Source organism: Hylaeus anthracinus, unplaced genomic scaffold (genome assembly GCF_026225885.1).
Source record: "Hylaeus anthracinus isolate JK02 unplaced genomic scaffold, UHH_iyHylAnth1.0_haploid 3, whole genome shotgun sequence".
Lineage (NCBI taxonomy): Eukaryota > Metazoa > Arthropoda > Insecta > Hymenoptera > Colletidae > Hylaeus > Hylaeus anthracinus.
This window is the reverse complement of record NW_026535284.1, coordinates 11,917,769-11,940,032: the sequence shown is the minus strand read 5'-3', so window position 1 is coordinate 11,940,032 and position 22,264 is coordinate 11,917,769. Positions and strand designations below refer to the sequence as shown.

The following is a 22,264-nucleotide window of genomic DNA, read 5'->3' as shown; positions in this document are numbered from 1 at the left end:
GTTGACGTTATTGATACTAGTCACGAGTGGATGTACATAACGAGTTTCTGTTAGAATGCATTCTAATTTTTTGAAATCATTATTGCTACTCTTGAAAAATACTATATAACGAATAAAACCTGAAGATATTTTGACAACGAATAAACACTTTATCTTCGACTTGTTACTCGAAGTGTTTATCTGGGCAAGAAGTCCTCCCAACGTTAAGTGGTCAACCGCTCGAGAGATTCGTTGGTAGTTTTCTCGAAATATGTACGACATCCACTCGAAGCATACCGTCCGAACGAAACATCGAAACTCATCGGTAACTTCGTGTCTCGATCCCTCGTTAATTGGGGCTGAGTTAGATGAGGCGCGTTGCGAATAATCGAAGGGCACTCCCCGTTCAACTACTTGAAAGTCTAACGAGCTGAAGGGTCGACTGGACGGCAGACGCGCGACTCGATCGCATCCTCGATCGAGTCGTTTATTTGCGCCGGACTTGTAGAACCCGTGTATAAATTTCCCGTGAATATTTGTATAAATATTTCATGATCGTTTCACGGCGAGGAACCTCGAGCGGCGTGCGTCAAGGGAGTTACGGACCGTTCAAGGAGGAACTATAACTTTCGAACAGAAAGAAGTGCTGATACTTGGACATTTTTTTCTGGCAATAAAGTACATACTTTGAACAACATTTATCATCTACTCGTAGGAAATCGCGTTTTTTCTCAAAACTTTCATCGAAAATATTTCCTAGTGTCGATAGTTTCGGAGATATTCCTGAAAAGCATTTCTAATGGTACACCTCGTACGCGAGAGGTAGTAGCGAACGTGTTGAGAAGCTTTTATCTTGATATGTATATGGCAGCGGCGGGTAGGAAAAGCTCCTTGGACGAATACAAGGTTCTCTGCCTTCCCGTTAAAAGGGTCGGCCATTTTCTTAATATTAATAACACTATCAGGAAGCCCAGATATTTAACCAGGAGAATGAATTTCTTGTTGGATGAAATTAACGAATACTTTTAAACGATATTCAAAAACCGACGGTTTTTCTTCCCAAAGTAAATTTACGCCAAGTGCAAGTCGGAGGGCGTTGACACGAAACGGGAATAATTCATTTTGAGATTTTATCCATTGTTTCGCAGACGAGAAGAATTTTTGGTGTATTCTCGACGTGCATGGAATCCCCTTCCGTCGAGTGCAAATAACCGAAAGAAAGTACGAAGGAAAAACGGCGCTAAATTAGCTCCTGCCCCATTCAACTTGGTCTTGTTGCTTTTTCGCGCGAAATACGACCGGGATCGCGACGAAACCACCCCCTCGATCGAACGTCTGTTTCTATTAATATCGCGAACTAATTGGCAGCACGAGCGACCAAGTGTACGCCGAATAATTGGACAATTCTTGGTCGATGCGCTTGAAATTCTAACGAAAGCCGATGCACGCGCAACCCCGACCGAAAGTGTAACCGGGTGAAGTGACTTTTTGCGATTTGCATCGAATATATTTGCATATTTGCATATCGGGAAAACGCGGGGACGGGAATCGGAGCCTGGATCCGAGGGACGGATACTTCTCCGTAGATTCGATTTCGCGGAAACTCTTTTCAACCTGACATCCGCCGCGACTGATAATCCCCAACTTAATTTACTACGTACACCTGGTGTAAATAAAAATCATGCGATGTTTGTGCGTTTTTGAAATGTAACTTCTTACACGACGTCAGATCGATTGGACGTTTACGTTAAAAATTTGTCGTCTTACATATAAACCGTCATACCGCCTTAACAAGACTGTTTCACGACGTGAAAGGGATACCACGAATAGGAAGGAACGACCGTAAATTAGCTGGGACATTTTACTGGAACACACTCGCAGGGTGGTTCATTTTCATTAGCGCACAGGACTAGAGAAACGTGGCTCGATAAAACAACCAGGGGAGAATCTTTACGTTCCGTTAACAAAGAAATCTCATTTGACAAAAATGCGCAACCCAACCCGACAACGTAATCGATTTCTCGCTAATTAGTAAGAATATTAATGAGCCTGCTTCCGAAAAGAATTTGCCCGAAGCTCGTTAGCCTTTCATTGCAGAGGAATCTTGGCGTTTCGAATTACGTGGTATACATACGATGCACGGTCTCGGTATTCTTGTGGAACTTTTTATTCGACTAATAGATAGTTATTTTCAAAGCGAAGGTGTCAAATATCTGCGTAATAAATAAATTTGTTTCGTCACTGATATTTTTTGTTTACGTACCCTGTGGTCTGAAAATTACTGAAATACCCGTGCCGCAGATAATGCAATTTGTACATCGTTTAAAGTTGTACACCATTTAACGAACGAACGAGTTACAAGTGGTACGAGTCGTTCGCCACTCAGACCCCCTCGCAGTAGTAACAACCACCGATAATCAGACAACGAATGAAATTTCCCGTCGACGCAACATTTTCAATTACGTTTAAAAGAATTTGAAAGACGTTTATTTTACGAGAAAGGCTGCTTCCCAGTAAAATATTATACGTAAGTATATCGTAATCTTCGAATTCGTTTACATTTATCGAACCTTGAATAACTCGAGACACGCGAGGAATGTGATTTATGTTCCAAATGGCGGCAGTTGAAATCGTGTTCGAATAGGTTTACCGGGCGTTTGGGAAAAATCAAAATTCACTTTTCCGACAATGTTTACACCGGGACGAGCTTGTAAAGAACGCGACGCGAGCAGGAACAAAATTCCGCAAAATTTGTGGAACATCGGGGTCGCAAATGGCGTAACGATTGTCGAAAGTGCTATCGCTGTGACAAGCAAGAACGGAAGGCTTTAAACCACTCTCGAGGCGACTGAACCTCCTGGAAACTTGGTCCCTGGTAACGGAACACGTGACGAGCAAATAATAAGAGAGATATATCGATGCGAAAAGGGATAATCAAAAGCCAAATATAATTGGGGTTATGGGTCGACTCATCGATTTCTTTAAACAGCGAGCGAGAAACGGTTAACAGCAGCATTCTTGATGAGAACATAACGATACGAGTTGCGGCTTTGCCAAATTATAGCAATAATATCACTTAGAATCGTGCCCGGTCTCAGCGAAATTTCACTTAAGTCGACGATTTGCAAGATCGTCGCATTCGGACCGTTCCGTAATGTTCGCTCGTTCCAGGACTAACCGACTTAATCTACAAACGAGCCATTTAAACTTCTCTGTGATTACTTTTTCCCTCTATTCTGTCCCCGTTTTGCTACTTCTGTCCTTGTTCTTTCAACGTCTGGTCCCGCTTTTTTCGCTCGCTGCCATAATTGTCACATAATTGCAAATACTAAGTTATTAATACCTTTTTGATCTAGTACAAAAATGAGGAAACAGAACAATCTCCCTCTGGATACATTTTACGGTGTGCCCTTTGTACTTTCTTTGTTCTTTAATTCTCATACGTATATTTTTAACCTTTTACTACATTTACGTATAAATTCAATTATAGCATTTGCTCTTCAAGGGGCTCGGATTATCTGTATGCGAACATCTCGTCCAGCATTGAGTGCTTTCAGAAACCAAAAAAATTAACGGCTTCATTCAGGCTTTTCATACGTAAATACGCTTCAACACATTGATACGAGGAAAAGTGTGTAACCGACGCATGAAAAAATACCGTATCCCCGTCCTCGACCCGATTTCAAACGCGTCTTCACCTGATGTCACTGAGCAATACAAGGGTCCTCCGATGAATTTATAGCCCGAATTAGGGGAAACGCAGGCAGCACGACGTCGCGAGAGCAAGCGGCAAGAAAAATGTAAAGATTATCTGGCGGCTAAAGCGAGGACGTTAAAACCAGAGTCAACCTAGTCGTTTTCCCCGCGGCCCCGTCAGCCAGCGACATGAATTTTGATTTACAAATTAAATTTCATCTTCGCCCAACCCCCGGAGTTCCGCCGACGGTAATTTTCCGGCTGTTTTTGTTTTTACTCGCGTTCCCTACGACTTCTAATTACGCGGACGTTTTTTTTTCTTGCGGCACGCTGCCACGCTGCGTCGCTCCACTTTTTCCCGTCCCGTTTCCATCCCCCAGCCGACCCTTATCGATCTCAATTTTTCCACTCCTCCGTTTTCGAAAACTTTTGCCCTAGTCGACGATAACGGAGAGATGTAGCGACGTGGAACAAGCACGAGACATCGTCGAACGCGAATCGAAACTTTTCCAATCGACGAGATGATTATCCGTGTAGGTTACGGTTTCTTCCAGAGACTCCCTCCCTCACCGCCACCATGATCAATTTACGCATCGCGTGTTTTACATGTTTTATCAGCTTTCAAGTTGGAGCAATCGGTTCCAATTCGAAGGTTTGCGATCCTTCTGATTTCTCGTATAACAGGCTTGATAGTATCGTTACGGACAGGTTCGATAGTATCTACCATCGTAGAATTAATTTCGATTATTTTACGAAATTTGCCTTTTGAGAGGGAAGCGTAATATCTCTCCAGACACTTGAGCGTTTTTGCGTTTGTTAGCGGGCAGGGAAGGGAAGCGAAGGGAAAAACGACGCGAGTAATCGGCAAGAGTCTTTGTTTCATTTCCGGCGTGATGCGCGAAACGAGGAAACTTTTTGTTTGGACAACGAACGGGACCGCTATCCCGAAACACGCGAAACTGTCAGGATCAGTAAATGCATCAGAATTGTTGGACGCAGGAGTAGGAGCAAAACAAAAAAGTTCTCCGAAGCGTAGTCTGGTTCTGACACACTTTTCAACCAGCCAGACGCCGCGACCCGCTGCATAACGTATAGTTCGTTTCTCCTTTTTTCACCCGTATTTTGTTCACCGCGTAGCTGAAGGAAAATTTCGTCCACGGAATTGCCTGGCGCGCTGGAAATCGCATAATCAAATTTCGCGTTTCGCAGAGTACGAGATAATCGTGTTTACGCCAACTCGATCCACTCGGTGTACAAAGTCACGAGTTTAATTACAACCAGCAAGTGCAGCATCGACGACGCGTTCAACGAATCCGCGAACGTCATTCGATTCATTCGCAGAGTCGTGCCCTTAAACTTTCTTGGCATGACAGGCCGTATAGTAACAACACGGTGCGTTTGAACTGACCTCTACTTTACGAAACGAATCAACTATCAAAATCGATTCCAGCATTAACGAAGAAGAGAAATACGTAAAAGCCCGTCAGAGTTCAGAGTCAATTTCAACTTCTCGAATGGAATAACCAGAGTAAATCTCGCGAATCGCGAGAAGTAAAAACTATATCGAAGCGCGCATTCGCGCGACCCCCTTTCGGGGCATGGCTCGTCACGGTGAAAGAAATGACTACGGTTATTCAAGTGGTCCAACCCGTGAAGTCACCTGGCACGGCAAATTTACGTCTGAACAAAGTTTCCCCGGGTCTTGCACGGATCAGTGGAAAGTTGGGAATCTTTCGCCGCGGTACTGCGAGGCTCGGTTCGCCCCTTCATTATATTTATCTCCGTCGACTGAAGTCGAAGAAGTCGCGGGAGCGATCAGAATCTTTGTAAAGACGGAACGAACCGTGGCCTCGTAACGAGCCCGACGAGAAACTTTTCTGCCGAGCGGCCGTCGAAGGAGAATATCCTCGAGGAAGCTAGAGTCTCGCGATCGTTAATCGACCCGCTTAAAAGATTCAACCCAACCTACGGTCTCGCTCTCTCCCTCTAGTCGCGGAGTTGCAGGGAACCGGAAACGCGTAGACACGAAGTAACGGACGCTTTAACAGCCGCGAACAATAGCGGATGATTACAGGCCGGTAACGAGAAATGGTTGCGCCGTCGACGCTTTGCGTCAGCGGACGGTTTCCGAGCGTACGGACCGAGCGGAACGTTTAATTAATACTCGGTTATTTTCCCGTTGGCCAGACGCGTGCCCGCAATCTCGTCATCCAATTAATAACGAGTCACTCCCAGTGAAAGGCTACTGTCAACGTGACTTGCTGTGGAATTCTCCGCCACGGTGAGCTCGGATCCTTCTTTGGAACGAGCCTACCCAGACACCGACAACTTTTCGCCTAGAGATAAAGGACCGTGTTCGATTCATGAGAGAAGCGTAAATGTACATACTTTAACCACGGAAATTTTTACGTAAAATTCAGTTCTCCAAAATTAATTCTATACCAGTTCTCCAGAATTTATACGAAGCACTTCCTAAAATTTGTATACATTTTTGAAAGTGCTTTCAGTAAATCTCGAAGTCTTCGATTTCCAGAATTTCCTTGAAATTTCTGCCAGTTCCTCGAAATTCTGTTCCCGCACGCCTTTACATTATTTTCAAACGCCTTTTACGCCGCGAGCGTCGAGCAAAAGGGTGACGTAAAATAAATTTCGCGATTTAGCCGACTAGAAGCGGCTTTTTCCTCGGTCGCTTTGGACCGTCACCGTAAAGCAATCCTTTGATCGATGCATCTGTCGATATCTGCTTCCAGTGAAGCCGCTGAAAGTCGAAATTATGGGAAAGGGCAAGATCCTATCGGCGGGGAAGAAGTACGAGACTAGGTGTCAGAGCACGGGATCAAAGCCGCCGGCAGTTTTAACCTGGTGGAAAGCTTCGAAGCAGCTCAAGAGGACGATCAAAAACGTGAGTAAAGAGCAGATAGCAATCTTTGCCCCAAATCATCCCGACAGAAATCGAACGAATCGAGTCGAACCTCATCCTTAATTAAATTCTATCCGTCTCTATGTATCCACGCGTAAAAATCAGGCATGTCACATGAAATCCACACTCGCCCTGTTCCATCTCTCGAGTCTTTTTTTCGGATGTCCCAAGTTCTAATCCAGTCAACCTTGCGAGCAATACTTCTCCGCCCCAAAATCGTCGTGGAAGTTGAGCCCCATGGATCAAACGCGTAACGAAGACAGCGGGGAAAAGCTCGTTCGATCCGCGCCCAAGCACTTCCGGCAAGATTAAGGGACTCCGCGAGCCGTTGTTCCGATAAAATTAGCCCTGGGTCCCCACGGATAAGCGGCTACGATATTGGGACTACTAAGTGGATTTCGGCCGGAAACTGTAACGACATCGCGTCGTTGTGTCGCGTATGCATGATGGATGGATGGAGAAATTGAAACGTCGAGGCGCCCACCTAAATTGTTCGGTAATATAACGTGTCAATTTCAAGGATGCTTTGAATACATTATCGCGCAAAATTTAAATTTAATATCAATATTTATCAATTAACCCTTCGCTGGCTGTACTCAACGTATGCAACATTTCGATGCGCTCGTTATTAAAATTTTCCGAGGACTGCGAGACTAATAATTTTTCTGTCTACGAATATACGTCGAGTTCTGAAAAGTCTAAAAACGCACTTATTTTAACGTCTTTGCAATATTTTAATTCGCGCTCGTTTAACTGCTATTTATCGAATCTATTTGCTTAGACGACAAGCAACAGTTATTACTGAAAATATCTGGCGAGTTGGTCGGTCCGCCGCAGCGCTTTTCCGTGCAACTTTTCCGATTGCGAGTTGAATCCGGTCGGGAACTTTCGGACCCTGCGGAGCGAGGTAAACTCTAAACTCCGAAAGCCCAACGTAATCCTCGTCACGGGCGCACTTGTTCGTAGAAAGTGGCAAACAGTTGGACGAGGAACGTAATTGATGCTTAGGAGAATCGAGCGTTTCAGTAGGTCTTGGAGTAAAGAATGGATAGGTGCGCTCGTTGGTGCGCTCTAAAAATCACGAGCCGCGCTTGCACGTCGACTAAATACGAGAAGGGCGGCACAAAGGGGTAGAAAGAAAGGGGAGGAAAAATACGCGCACCACAATGCGGCAAACCTGCTGTGCCAACGACACGGGTCCTCGTAACTCCTGTCGTGTTTTCCGTTTCTTACGAGTCACAGGAAGGGGGCTAAAACATCGATCCTTTTAGTATTTTCGACAAATTCGTGGTTTTGAAAGCATCCCTCCGAAGTCTATCCAAAAATTATCCGTTACACGAAATAGAATTTGCTCGAGTCTGGTCGGGGTCGACGAGGAGGCGCCCCAAAACTGAAAAACGTCTAAAAATCGTGGAAGCTCGTTTGTTGTTGCTCGTATTGTTTGTCGTTTTTATTCTAAACAAAAAAATAAAAATAAACGTTTGCCATCGCTCGACGGAAAGAATAAATATTTTCTCTGGTCAATATCGTTCACGGACGTTACGAATGATTAATTTCTTATTTAAACGCGTAAATAACTGCGCGAGGATGAATAATCGTAATCAAAATTTCCATCCGGTTGGAAGGAGATACTGCGTATAATTAATGCATTTTATGTAGCATCGGTATCGTTTGCAATTTCACGCGCCGGCCAATGTTACAATGGTTCTCTCACGGATGACCGTCCGCTGCTGATTTATCCTGGTTCCAATCAGATACCGAACGGAATACATTATATTTTTAATCAGTCCGCCGCATTCCCGGATCGATGACAGATGAAAACGAGATTCCGAACTCGCCGAAATACGCGCGATCGCTTTTCAGGTCAGGATTTTCTCCCGCAATCAGTCTCGCACGAGCAAAATTATAAATTTATGAAACACTAATTTTACCGTATGAAACCGTATGTAACAAAAATTCGTATGAACTAAAAATACAAGAGACAAAAAAAAAAAAAGTGATCCTTTAACGAAGATAGCCTCAAAGTCGAGCACGCACCACTCTATTCGAATATTAAAAAAGGACTTGATGAAACCACCGCGAGTCGGACAAAAAATTCCTCGTACATCGTTTGAAAAAGGAGTCTGATATCGACGAATATGTTCCTTGGCATAAAAGCATCGTCCTTGATCGGCTGCCTCTGAAAACGCGGTCTAGACCGTCGACAGCTGCGAAGCAGTCCCACTGGACCACCAAGAAATCAATGACAAATGTAACAGTCGTCCTGTAAAAGCTCGTGTGTCGACGAAAATTTTGATTTTCCGACCGATCGATTCCGAGTCAACATCCGGAGCTCGTTTTTCCTTCCTGATCGCGTTCCCCTAATATGTATTGACGACGGGGGACGTTTGCCATTTACCTCGTTTCCAAAATTCCTTCTTGGAGAGATTCGAAGGGTCCGACAAACTGATTCACCGATGGATGGATTTTCTCCGTTATCGTTGGGAACTGTCTCGTTAATAAATAAATTAAATCAAAACGAAACGTGAGTTGGAAGAATACACGACAACGAAGAACTTCAATTCCAAGAACACAATCTGGAAATTTCATGAAACATATATGAAACATGTTGCGTGTCCTTTCGTGTTGCGATTAACCAGATTTTTGGCTCGCAATAGATACCTTGATAAAATATATCGCAAGTATTTTCTACTCACATTTCTTCAAACCAAATTTGGTTGATAATACCCAATTCTATAAATTAATTATACTTTGATTAAATTTTCATTTAATTTAATTACAATAAAATTCAAATTTAACACCAATTACTTTACAAATTTAATTCCTCTATTTAATTAATGTAATAAAATTTGAATTCATATTATAAATTTGTCGTCGTTCTGTTTAATTATAATAAGATTTTAATTTATCCTGCGCTCCACACAATTAAAGAGATTATTCCGAGTAATTGAATATTTATGAAATGCGACTGCTATCGACATGTACACATAGGGTGTAAACCAGCAAACATTAACGAGAAATAATAATAACGATAAAATTATGAAATTGCAAGTCGATCGCGGAAAATTGTATTTCTCTTCTCTCAAGAAGAATGCCAGCGAAGAGGGTGAACGATCTCGAGGGATAGATGTTTAAGCCGTGACACAAAAAAGCTCCCATGCGAATTCGAAACTTGTTCGCTAAAAAACGAGTGGTCGCGCCAAGACTCGAGAAATAAACGAGAGGAGGGAAAGAATGGCTCGACAATTAAGGAAACGGAAAAAAGCCAACGCAAACGGTGAAAAGCTGGAATTCATGCAGGATTTCGTGATTTATTTGAACGAATGGAAAAATTAATATCGAACAAAGCGAGCCAACGTACGACACGCAGAAAACGCAAGAGTTCGCCGATGATTTATCGTCGCGTCGATGTTGCTGGTGCGATTGGATTAATAGTTTCGTGGATATGACAGACAGCTTGATAATAATTTACCCGAGGCGTGTCCATGTATAATTGCTATGAAACCAACTGGGGAACAACTAGATTGATAACCAGACCATCGGTAACCGTCACTGGATACACGCGTGTAATGATGTTCGAGGAAGTGTGTTTCAGAAACGAATGGTTTCGATCTCGAGAGCATTGCTCGGTTCGCAAGCTATTAGCGCCATTTGCAATTCAATGGGCGGATGATTGCTACTAGATAAGGAAGCTTGCGAGTACAAAATGATCACCATTGTCGTATGTAGATATTATCTTTATTATTTCACCTACATCGCCCATATGGCTCGCTTGTACGTTTTCCATGGTTCTCGTGCGCGACGAAATGTTGGAACGATATACTTTCAAATCGCGTTTCTCTTGCTACTTTTACGATTACAATTCGTCACAAGTGCGAGTACAAGGTTCCCCGAATTCTCGCGCAACTCGAGGACTTGGCGTGCTCGCGACAAGGACAGTGTGTCGTTGGAACGTCGGTCCGGGAACGAGGGCAGGATCGTTAAAAGAGGGCAAGGGAACATCGACGCAACGGGTTTAATGCTTTTCGGGACGACGGGGATAAATGTCGACGACTTACGCGCCCGTTTTGGCAGACTGAAGCGAAGCGTCGGTGCTGCGTCAACGGAAACACAACGATATCTTTGTGTGTAGACTTGGTGCCGCATTTCGGTCCAACGGTCGCGGCGCGAAAGCTCTCGACGCGGGCGAAAAGAGTGCTTTGAAAACACAGCCGTCGGATCAAAGAGTTAAATAACATGGAATTAACGAGCGGCATTTCGACTATCCGCGAGAACAGTTTTCGTCTCGTTGCTGGATCAAAAAGCGCCGGCGCTCCAGCCTGTGAGACCCCTGGCCATGGAACTGTCTCTTATGGCTACCAAAATCAAAAGAATCCAGGAATCGAATGCGAATCTCTTCATCCGCGAACCGTGGGGTTTTTTGAACTACTGCGGTAGATTAATCGTGGCAAAGGATAACGCTCTAGATTAAAAATTGTTGGACTTGGACGTGGTTTTATTATATTTAACTCAAAAACGGCTTTAATGAAAGATAATCTAATTAACAACGTGAAAATAAAATTACACGCCTTTTACAATCCAATGTTACCAACTTCAAACATATTACAAAAAATTTAACACAATTTAAGTGTTACCAACTTATTAAAAAATTATACCGTAACACAAATAACTCAACCCCCAAGCATCGAGCAACATTTTTGCGAAGATTCATTACTCAGCGACGTCTCGTCGATTAACCCTTTCCGATCCCTTCTGCTCGAGAGATATATTCGAGGGAAGGCAAACTGCGGGAGAGGATCTCCGACGAAAGCGGAGATGTATCGCATTTAATCACAGAGGCGTTTTGAACCAGTCTACGGCGACGTCGTTGGAAACGATAGTAACGACGACCACGATGCCCGATACGAGGTGGCGCCGCCTAATTCGTAGAATCCATTAGTCGAGACGGGAAAGATCGTTTCGCATCGTACTTGCCTCTGGAGACGGTGACAACGAGAGTAATAGCGAGACAGCGGCTATAATAGCCAGCGAGACCACGCTACGTTGGCGTACGATGTAATTCGCGAACGATCGGGCCTGTCGTTATCGTTTGTCAATAGAACGCCTGGATCGGATCTCGTGACTTAACACCTGCCATCACCGTGATCCCCGAAGGGATGCTAAACTTCCAAACGCTTCGTCTAAGAAGAAAATTGCTTGGTCGAAAGGAACCGGATTGGACCGATGAACGTTCGCGCTGGGAAATCTCAGCGATTTCTGCACGCTGATAGACTCCGTGAAAAATTCCGAGTCGCCCGATTCGATCTATTTTTAGATCGTTTTTGGCATAATGAATATCCCAAACGCAACTCCGTTAAATAAATAACTACCAAGGATTTCCTAAGAAGAGACACCCTCTACCATCGTTTTCAAAACGAAGCAGCAGCGGCGTGACACGCGTAATCTCGCTGCTGTCGACCCTTTAATTTTCAGCAGAATATTTCTCGAGCTTCCTTTTGGGAAATTTTCGCTTGCCGGTGGCACCACAGAGGGCTAATTTTCATAGAGCTGGGGCAAAAAAATGGAGACGAACAAATCTATCCGCGCTCATCCAGCAAGTTTCAGCTACCCTCCGCGCTGCGAGGGTAGTCGTTATTCGAAAATCCCCAGAAGGCAGAACGCAGTAGCAGATTTATCTCCGAAGACCGATTTTCGAGTAATACCGCGGCGCAGCTGGTTTTTTCCCGCGGATCTGCGTTTTAAGCCCGAAATTGTCGCAGTTTCGCGTATTATTAGTGCTCCCGTACTTAATCGCAGCTGGTTATTAGTCGACTGGAAGTTTTATCGCGCGTGCTGCTCGAACCCCTAAAAATTTCCACCGATAATTACGGTTTGACCCGACTTGAACCCCTTCTTCCTACAAAATTTGTTTTTCCTCCCCAGCTATCCAAACATCGCAATCTCATTACGGAGAATTGATCGACTACACCTCTCCATCGGTATTTTTTAGATTGGACGTTGCTTTGATTGCGCTTCTATAAATTTTTCTCCAACTATCTCACATTTATTCTATGCTTCCATTTAAAATTTACAAGTATTTCTGAGACCTGATAGAATAAATATTGAGACAGGCAAACTGACTGTATGTAAACTTGTTCTATTTGTTTACTCGCACATAGGGAAAGAGAACTGTAACGCGATATTGCATGTCAAAGTATACGTTAGATTTTAAGTAAGATCATCTCCAACGTTATTTTGTGTACATCTCCTGCCACTGGCAAAAGTAAAGGAGAAGTTAATCCCAGTCTTTCCAAACCGCTGCGATATCGTAGCACAAAGGAACCAAGCGCTACATAAATTCCATCCGCTTTCTGCTTCGTTTCTTGCACTGAGATCGGTGCTCCTCCTTCGCTTTGCCAAGCGAACCTCCTATCTACGGTAATCCTTGGCTCGACCGCGAGAATTCGTTCCTTGTCGCGGTCGTTTCGACGGAATCCATCGGAATTCCTACAATAGCGGTGACCTGCTAAAGGGGAACATCACGTTTCCGATTTTGAGAAATCGAAACTCTTCCTTCTTATCGTGTCCTTTAATCTTAAAAAAAAGGGCAGCTTGTCGTTGCTCGTTTGTCATATCGCGAGATCGGAAAAGGTCGAAGTAATCGGTGGTAGAATCGATCGAACTCTGCTAGAACAAAATTCTACTGCAGAGCGCGTTTGAAACAGCACTGCGCTAATCCGTTTCAATTGCATTTAATCAGTTTGCCGCGAGATTATTAGCTTCTCGAACTAATGAATTCCGCCCGCGGGCAACCTCATTCGGTATTAAAGCACGTTGAATCTTTAATGATCTCTTTGTGGATACCATCTGTGAATTAATAGTACACAAAGAACCAACGTTGACGCGGCTTCGACCAACTATTGCGGAACACCGATGCCCCGAAAACGTCCAAGCTTTGCTAGCTATCGTACAGTGAGTGCTTTTGATTCTTGTAATAATCACCTCTAGTGGTTATATTAATGCGTATGCAAATGCATGTATGCCACAAATCAGTCATTTGTAACGTTTCAAAGAGGATGTGCGTTAATTCATCAACCACTAAACACGACTTTTGATTACGATTTTTCTCGATGTTTCTACAGACAGAGCAACGTTACCTATACGTGTATAAAACATTTCGATAGGAAATTTGGAAATGAGTGAAATTCCCATCTATGGGTGAGAGAAAAAATAGTGAGGTGGCCACGGTATATGGTGAACCCGCACATATTTTTCATACTCGAATCTACATAAATAACGATCCTGAAATTTCGACAGAGCTACGCCACTATAAATTCGCCGGTGAAATGTTTCAGCACGTTTTCGAGAGGATTCGAAATTCCTCGCATCGCAACCCAGTGTCGCGTTCGTTTTTGTTCAATGTACTCGATAGTCGCTTTGACCAACGCAACCCCCATCTTCTCGTCGATGCGATATTTGAATGCGAGATTCCTTGCATCTCGGATGTTTCTCGTCTGGCATAACGCCTCGCAATAGTTTCCACTTCGCCTTTCATTTCGTTTCATTTCGATCTTGGAGAATTTTCACGTCTATTTTGCCTTTCTGTTTTCCCTGTCGCTCAATCGACCCTGAATCGACGAGCAACTTATTTCTTGAAAAAAAATCGTATAGATAACTTTTCTCAATACATAGAAATACTTTGTCTTCTTTTCGGCGCTTGAAATGCTAACTTAAACGGAGAGCTTGATCACCCCTGATTATGTATGTTCACGTGTGAGTTTGTGTGCGTATTGGTGTTAATCTGTGTTCGGTTCGAGTGTATTTGATGTCTCCTTTGGATTGGATGTACATACACGTGTATATCGGGGTTCGATCAGTTTCAGGAGGACGGTACGAGCGTCAGCATACTGCAATGGACACCGTCGACCGAAGACGAGGAAAAGTTTCTCGTGTGTCGAGCGACGAATCCAAAGCTGCAAGAGACCGGCATCGAGGAACGATGGAAGCTAAAAGTGCACTGTGAGTATGTTGACATTGCTACGTTCGAGCGCCAGAGATAGCGAAACTTGGTATTTGAACTGGAGGAAATTTTATTCGAATAATACACGTATAACATTTCGTTCGTCTCGAAAATTCAATTGCTTGGAGCGCAAAGACTTGACAACTCGATAGAAAAACCCTTTTTTTACCTACAGAATCGCATCTTAGAAGACTACCCACCTATAGTCGACCTCCTTGTATAATTGAACAATCATATGATTTGGCATCATACGATTCCCAAGCTAATTAGATTCGATGGATTTCCCTGACGTACATACGATCGCGTAACATTGCTGCGTAAACGGCATACAGAGAGCCTGCCTTGCTACGAAATTACGTGCCAACCAATCTGTCCTACCAACGTTTACCTGCATAACGTAAGCTAGAAACGTCTGCTAGCCGGATACAGATACGAGCTATCGTTATCCGTTTATTTACGACTGCGTGTCTGATCGGCCACTCGATGCGTCCCGCTATTATCCTCGTTTGCGGTGTGTGTACGTATGTGGGAATTTGGCATTAGTCCGACAGATAATCCCGTAACACCAGACTCCCAGAAATCTCTCCAGAAGCACCAAGCAATCGAGACGGCATGGGATCATTGTCCGTTTCTATAGACGGGGAGACTTCTCGTTCTCAAGTCACCTAGGACTTGGAGCTGGCATGACGTTTCGTTGCATCGAGATGCAACGAGGAATTTTGCGAACATATCTTTATCTAGAATCGCTCGAATTCAGGTTGATAGTATCATAAATACGGAAAGAAGAATTCTCCGTTCCAGAAAAAAATCACCTTAACTTTTATATTTAATGAAAAGTATTTTTCATTGTGGAAAATTAGCACTCGGTTCGACAATTTGCAAACTTTTTCTCGACGATGTGCTCGCGGAGCTCGTAATAGAATTATTCTACGGACAAAGGGCCCGAGATAACGTTAAATTTTGCCCAGTAATAAACCATTAAGGTATTCTCCCTGGAATCGGTACTTCGATTTCAATGGCGATTCCCCGGTGAATTTGCTCGCAGCGAAGAATCAATTCAGAGATACGGAATGGCGGCCGCGATCGGAATAATCCTATAGTAACCCTATAGGCCAACCGTAGACTGAAATTCAAATGCCTTCCATTAAATACACGCGTGCGTGCTACACCGTGAAGCTAATGGCGGAAAATGTCTGGAATGTTGATAATAATTTTGGACAAATTCCAAACACCTGGTCACTCCGTGCCCACCGCTGCAAACAGCTCTGGAACTACTGCTATTTGCTTTAATAATGCTTTCTAAGCTAAAACATTTTTAAATATTCTCGGTTCAAGATCCTCACGCCGCTTCGAAAATTCTTTTGATGCGGCCAACTCTCGCAGGCTTAATCTAAAAGACTAAAAGCCAGCTTTTGTCATTACTGCAAGAGAGTCGCGCAATTTTTTCATTTTCGTTCCACCTCAATAATGGCAGCCACATAAAAGACCGGGATGTATAGCCAGGTTAAAGAACGGAGCTCCGCTCCGATGGCTAAATTTGAACTTTGAATGGAAGAGAGCTTCGACGCGTCACCGCTATTTAATTTTTACTTTGAACGAAGGTAGAATGTCACAGATAACGACCTAGCGTAATTCCCAGGCAGATGATATTAGCTTCGAAGTTATGGGCGGCACAGGTCACAGTTGCGATTGGTGGTTTCCCGTTCTCTTGTTTGCGAAAACAGCCCAATAAAATTCCCCGTTTCGCGTAGGATAAACGGAGACCACTGGCCGTAAATACGAGCAGGACTTCCCTTACATATGTAAATATCGTTAGCTCGACCAGGTCAGCCTTCTCTTCGGACGAGGAAAAAAAAGAATCGTCGCGGTAAATCCTCGCCATATTTTAACATTATCCACCGACGGCGGATGCTCCTCGTACAATCGAGTGCTCCGTGAAGAAAATGGACGGTCGTTATTGTTATAAAGTGGCCCATAACTGTACAGTTAACCGTGGCCAACGCTACAGCGACTTATCCATCAACGTCAGCGTGGAACCGTCAGTGGTAACGATACGTGCTTCATCAGACATGGCTCACACCGGCATCGGCACTCCGGCACTCCACACATGGATTATTTCACTCGTGATGGCGTTACGCGTCCGACATACGCCCCTCGACGATCGAGAAATCTGCTTGAGGATTATAACGCGACGAAGGATGAGCGACACGGGCAAAAAAGGAAATCGAACGAAAGCCGAACTGCAGTGTTCGTGGAACGTTGAAAATAAATCGCGTACGATCACGCGGTTCGGCTGACCGAGCAATTTAAATAGATCCTGATGACCAGATTCTGGTCTCGTGTTACGACCATCGCGAATTCCCGAACAAACCAAACTGGCCTTGTCTCGAGTCTTCGGTGGTTCAACTCGCATCGCCAGGAATCCAATTTCGACCGATCGACGTATCGATTCACGCCGCATTAGACGGAAAATCGCCGATCAAAGAATCGACCTATCCTCGAGGAACACGAATTCGTGGTAGGATAAGGGAACACGCTCCGATCGGCTTCGGAAGGGGCAAAGGAGACCGGGTCAATGGCATACGGTCATGTCACGTGGTTAACGATCTGTTCAGTCGTACGAGAACCGTCGGCGTCGTACCGAGTGGAATGCCGTGGCATAGCGCGTGTTCATTTGCCGGAAAGCTATTTCCTACCTTCCATTACCGGACGGTGCCATACTACATATTTGAGTTCGAATGGAAGCACGCGTACACGTGCTCTCTCATCTGCGCGTACGATTGAATCTCCACTATGCTGCTCGGACGGCCATGATAGAATACACGCACGTAGGTACTAGTAAGTATACGATCCATGACAACAAAAAAATGGCACACACCAGACTTTCGATTTAATCCTCGTAATTCCAAGCTCTTTCGCGTAGATTGCCAAAAGGAAGGTACTCCTCGCCTTCAGAATACGGTCGGCGCAAAGTGACCCTCTTTATTCCTTGGTAATGCGGCAGTTCATTTTCTCGATGCATGGTAATACGGAATATACGTGGCACATATATTAATTTGTGGGCTGAATTGAGTAACGTCCATGAAAAAGGGAATCGATCGTAGACACAATTTCGACGCGATAGAAAGAAGGAACACGCGAGAAAGAAAATGATTTCTCGGCGGTCAGTTACGAAGCGGTACCTACGTCCCTGGCAGGTTACCGCTCCCACAAATCACTGCGCGCGATAAACGTTCCGCGTCGGTTTTACTCGGTTATTTATCGCAACGTGCGACTAAAGGCCGAGAGCAGTTACAACCCTACAGGTGTACGCTTGCATAGATACTCGCAGGTCCACGAATTTCGTTTTTCCCGACTCGTTTATCTCCTCTCGCGTTCTTCCATTTTCCCTCCGATGACCGATCGAACCATTCGCGTATCGAGTTAGCGAGCTTGTTCGCCTTAAAGAGTAATTTCCGATGATAAAAAGTCGAATCGATTCGAATGGAAGTTTGTCTCGCAAACGAAGACCTCGAAGCGACGTTCAGCGCGAAATCTTGGCCAATCGAAATAATTAATTTTCGCTGCCCTAAGCGAACACGTAGCAGATATCCTGGTGTTCGCCAATTATACCGCGTTCCTGTTCGCACAAAACAGACAAAGTTTCGAAACGTGTCTCTCGGAAATTGTGAATTTGGCGCTGCGGAGATACCCGCCCCGAAGTGTATGGAACTACTCGTCTAATGCGCCAAAGAGAGAGAAGCCATGTTGCATCTAATTAATATCCACGGCGTAACTGCGTGACTAGGCGAAACAAGCAACAGGGGTAACTACGGAATAACTACTTCCCATTTCCCATTTACCCATCAGTCCTTGTGTAAAGTATTTACAATGAGTTACGAAAATCCTCCAACAGTCGGGCATCTTTGACTTTATCGTTGTACGTTTGAACTATCTCGGTGGAATCGTTGCTCGTTCCATTTTCTAATAAATTAATTCTTTTCGTTATGTATACGTAACGACCAGGAAAGAAAGGAACGAATATATTTTATGTATAAATCCTTAAGCTATACTGAGTAAATTAAAACATAGTGCACTGTTCAAATATTTTCGTTGCTCGTCGCGAATGAAATTTTTAAAATTCAGGACAGTAATATTCGCGAACGCCACTCGCGAAAAAATCTGCGCTAAATAAACGAGGAACAGAGTTGACGCACACCTATCGATCTAAAATTATCACTCAATAAAGTGCCTGCATAGTCGCGACAGGTGATGGCTAGTCGATGAGCTTATTGCCTTGCGCGACACACTAAATCTATTATCGTAATAGAAAGTCGTTAATTACGCCTCGTCTACCATTTCGCTGCCGTACAGTTCGTTAGTCTCGCAAGTTCGATAGAAAGAAAACAAAGAACCACCAAATCGATTCAGCAGCCGAGATAGTTTGTCTTCGCGAAGCAATTAAAAGCCACATGGCTTCAACCCTTAACTCCACGAGAACTTCTGGGATCTTCATTGACTCCGCGTATTTCCACCGTATTACTATTGTTGATTCGAGGAAGGTAAATAACCGTAATTTTCATTTCTAACTCTGGAAACCAATTATACGAAGCTTGGGAAAAATTGCAATCCAATTAAATCACATTTAAATAGACGTCTATCTTGACAAATCTCAAATTGGCATTGCCGTTAGGGGTAACAAAAGGTTAAGGGTTGAATTTCGATTCCATAGAAAGAAGCTAAGCGACATGTTTGCCAGCCTTTCAGGTTGCAACGACTCGTTTTGCAGCGATACCTGGTGGTGGTAATCTCCGGTAAATCCGAAAGCGGTTTCCACCATCGTTAATTTTATCGGACGCATCGTCGTCCTTGACGATAAGCGTAACACCCGGCTGGTATATGGAACGTTTCTGCATGGAACACAGAACGGTTCGAAGGGAGACTCGACTGAGAATGCTCGCAGTTCGTTATGTCGTTGTAGCTATAACGCGACGGGCTTGTTGGAGCATGCTTAACGACGCCGTACAACTTTGATTGGCTACGCAGACTTCGACGAGCCGCAACTTCCGGTTTACTCAACGCCACCCTTGCGTATTGTCCAAACAAAGGGGTTCTCCATCCACCACGTCCTCCCATAATTCGCGTTCGGGTCTAGATGCGCTGTCGAAGCCAAGAATGAAATACACCTCCCTGTTCGTCGGAGTTTCCCCTTTGTTCGCGTCCTGATTGCGAACCGACCCACGAACAAATTCGGTAAGTGAACATCGCGATGTTAGGCTATGTTAGGGGCTTTCAATCCTGGGTTTACGATCCCGCCGGCTGGCATGCATTAAACATGGACAAAAGCCAGAACTATTACGCGAGGGGTTAAAAAAATATCGTCTATGGAGAGGACATTTTTGAAATTTGTCCAAGCTACGCAATTCTGTTTACGTTGAAGTGAAACGCGAATTTTGAGTCTTTCGTTTCAGCCTGATTGTATATACGTCCGATGCGCAGTGTCGTCTTATAATCGAGAAACGTACGAGGCGGGTGCTCGTTCGTCCGTAAAATTGCAGACCCGTGCCTGTCTGGCATCTAGCGAGGTTCCTCGGCCGTGAGAACGGAACACATTCTACTCGCCGTCTGTAGAACCGAGCTTCCACGAACGACTTTCGCGACAAGTTTCGTGCCCAAGTTTACGATCTCCCGCGATTTCCGCGCACACCTCGCGAACATAGCAAAAGGCAGAATGAATTTTACCACGGACCGAGTTCTCCGCGTTCTCCTCGAACTCCCAGCGACGCGTTTATTTCCTACAGTCGAGAGCCCTCTTATCCGTTCCTATCCCCCTCGTACTTTACCGTCGTGCCACCTATATTCGCAATAATTTGTACGAATGGTAAAAACTCCGGCTCGAATAATCAGCGGGTTATGTTCCGACTCGGATCTTAAAATTCGAAACACGTCACGCTGAAGAGCGAAAAAATCAACGACATTAACGCGTCTCGGTAGCTTTTAACTCGTCGTAACGTTAATTCCATTCTACCTTTCAAAACAGAGAATTGTTTCTATGGCAATGCCGGCGTTTCTTTTGTTGCTCTGAAACATCCAATTGACAACAAAAATTTTGTTGACCTCGGAGCAAGTACGTAAACGTATAGCGAAACAGAGAAACAGAAAACTGCATCTGCTACGCCACGAAAATTTACGAGGACTGGCCTTCACGGTGTTATCATCGTCATCGCTAATAATTATTCGACACGGGAACCAATGCATCATCGTTTTGAATATAAGCTTGGATTAAATGTGTCGTCCATCACGCGGAGACGATTTACTGCTGGCCACGCGCTTAATTCTATTCTAAATTTTAATCTTCCGTACGCGTCGCTCATTATTGATGGCGTGACACGCTAGAAAAAAGAAGAAGATCAGGATCTATTTTACCTTCCATGCCATTATAAATTGATCACTCTCCCCCAATGCCGACTTTGGTGCATTAATTAATTTAACTTAAATGTGTCTGAATTAAATTGAATTAAGAATTAAAGAAACGTAAAAATATAATAAGTCAAAAACGGATTCTATTTTCGCGTAACGATCGGCCGCAGCTGCATGTCGATCGGATGAAACGAACCGGAGATTCATTAATTTTTCACACCATGTACGCGTGACCGCGGACGAATTTCATTCCGCGTGGAATATTAAACGAAGCGAGCGAAAGTATAATTAAAATCCGCAAGCAATTGTTCCAAGTTGTTCGTCTTGTTTTGCTAATCAATCACAAACGTACGAACCAACAATTTAATCGAGCAACTTGGACGTCTGCCGCGCAATATCGCGACTCTTTCCCATTCCCATTGGTTTCTCCTTGTTTACGGTCCTAGTTCCGAGATCTCTCAATCTTTTTGCACAACTCCTTGCTCCCTATCCATCAACCTCCTTCCGTCATTTTCCTCCCTCGCGCGTTCCTTCTATAAAATGAATTTAAAACCCTCGTAATAATTACACGTTCGTAAAATGAGTATAAAATGGTCGAAGCTCCAAGCTCGCGGATGATGACCAACATTGTTGAGAATTTTTATAAATCAATAATTTACGCTCTTTCCACGACGCACGCGCGAACGCACACGATCTCGCAATAACAACAATACACGAGAAATGTGGCGAATATGTGTTTGAAACAATCAAAGGTATCTCAATAAATAACAACAGACACAGTTACCGTTAGCGCTACAAAGGATTCTGGATTGTCATCTGTACGGTGCAAAATTAAATTTCACGTAGTAATAGAGGGAAAGACGATTACCGCGATACCCTAGCATAGCCCACGATAGCTGTCGCAATTCTTGCTATTTTACATCGTGTCTTTCGCGATCGTTCATTGGCGTTCGGAGTAAAGCAATTAAAGTTAGCGCTATCTGGATGGAACCGTGCCGGAGGCGTAGGAACCGACGAATATAAGGAAACTTTAAGACATTAGGAACTTCTCGATGTCCAGAGTAACAAATTTGTTCCAGCAAATGTGGACAGAACAGTTCAGCGAGTAAGGCAAACGAGTCGAGTCTTTAGCTGTGGCTGATATTATACGCAACATATACAATTTCAGACTTTTTTAGTTTACTGGCACGGTTTACGCCTCAAGAATGTCTTATTCTTCGCGGCAGTAAAGTAGAATCCGAGCTTAATCAAAAACCATCGTTTACCGACCT

The 22,264-nt window shown here is 44.1% G+C and overlaps 1 protein-coding gene across 1 annotated transcript in view; it reads left to right on the top strand.

Annotated features, from left to right (window-relative positions):
• The window catches only part of LOC128893459 (nephrin-like), a 116,304-nt gene that overhangs the window by 64,678 nt on the left and 29,362 nt on the right, over positions 1-22,264 (top strand). Inside the window, exons 7-8 of the mRNA XM_054154394.1 lie at positions 6,426-6,577; positions 14,452-14,593. Coding sequence (XP_054010369.1) covers positions 6,426-6,577; positions 14,452-14,593 — 294 coding nt within the window. The remainder of the gene's footprint in view (positions 1-6,425; positions 6,578-14,451; positions 14,594-22,264) is intronic.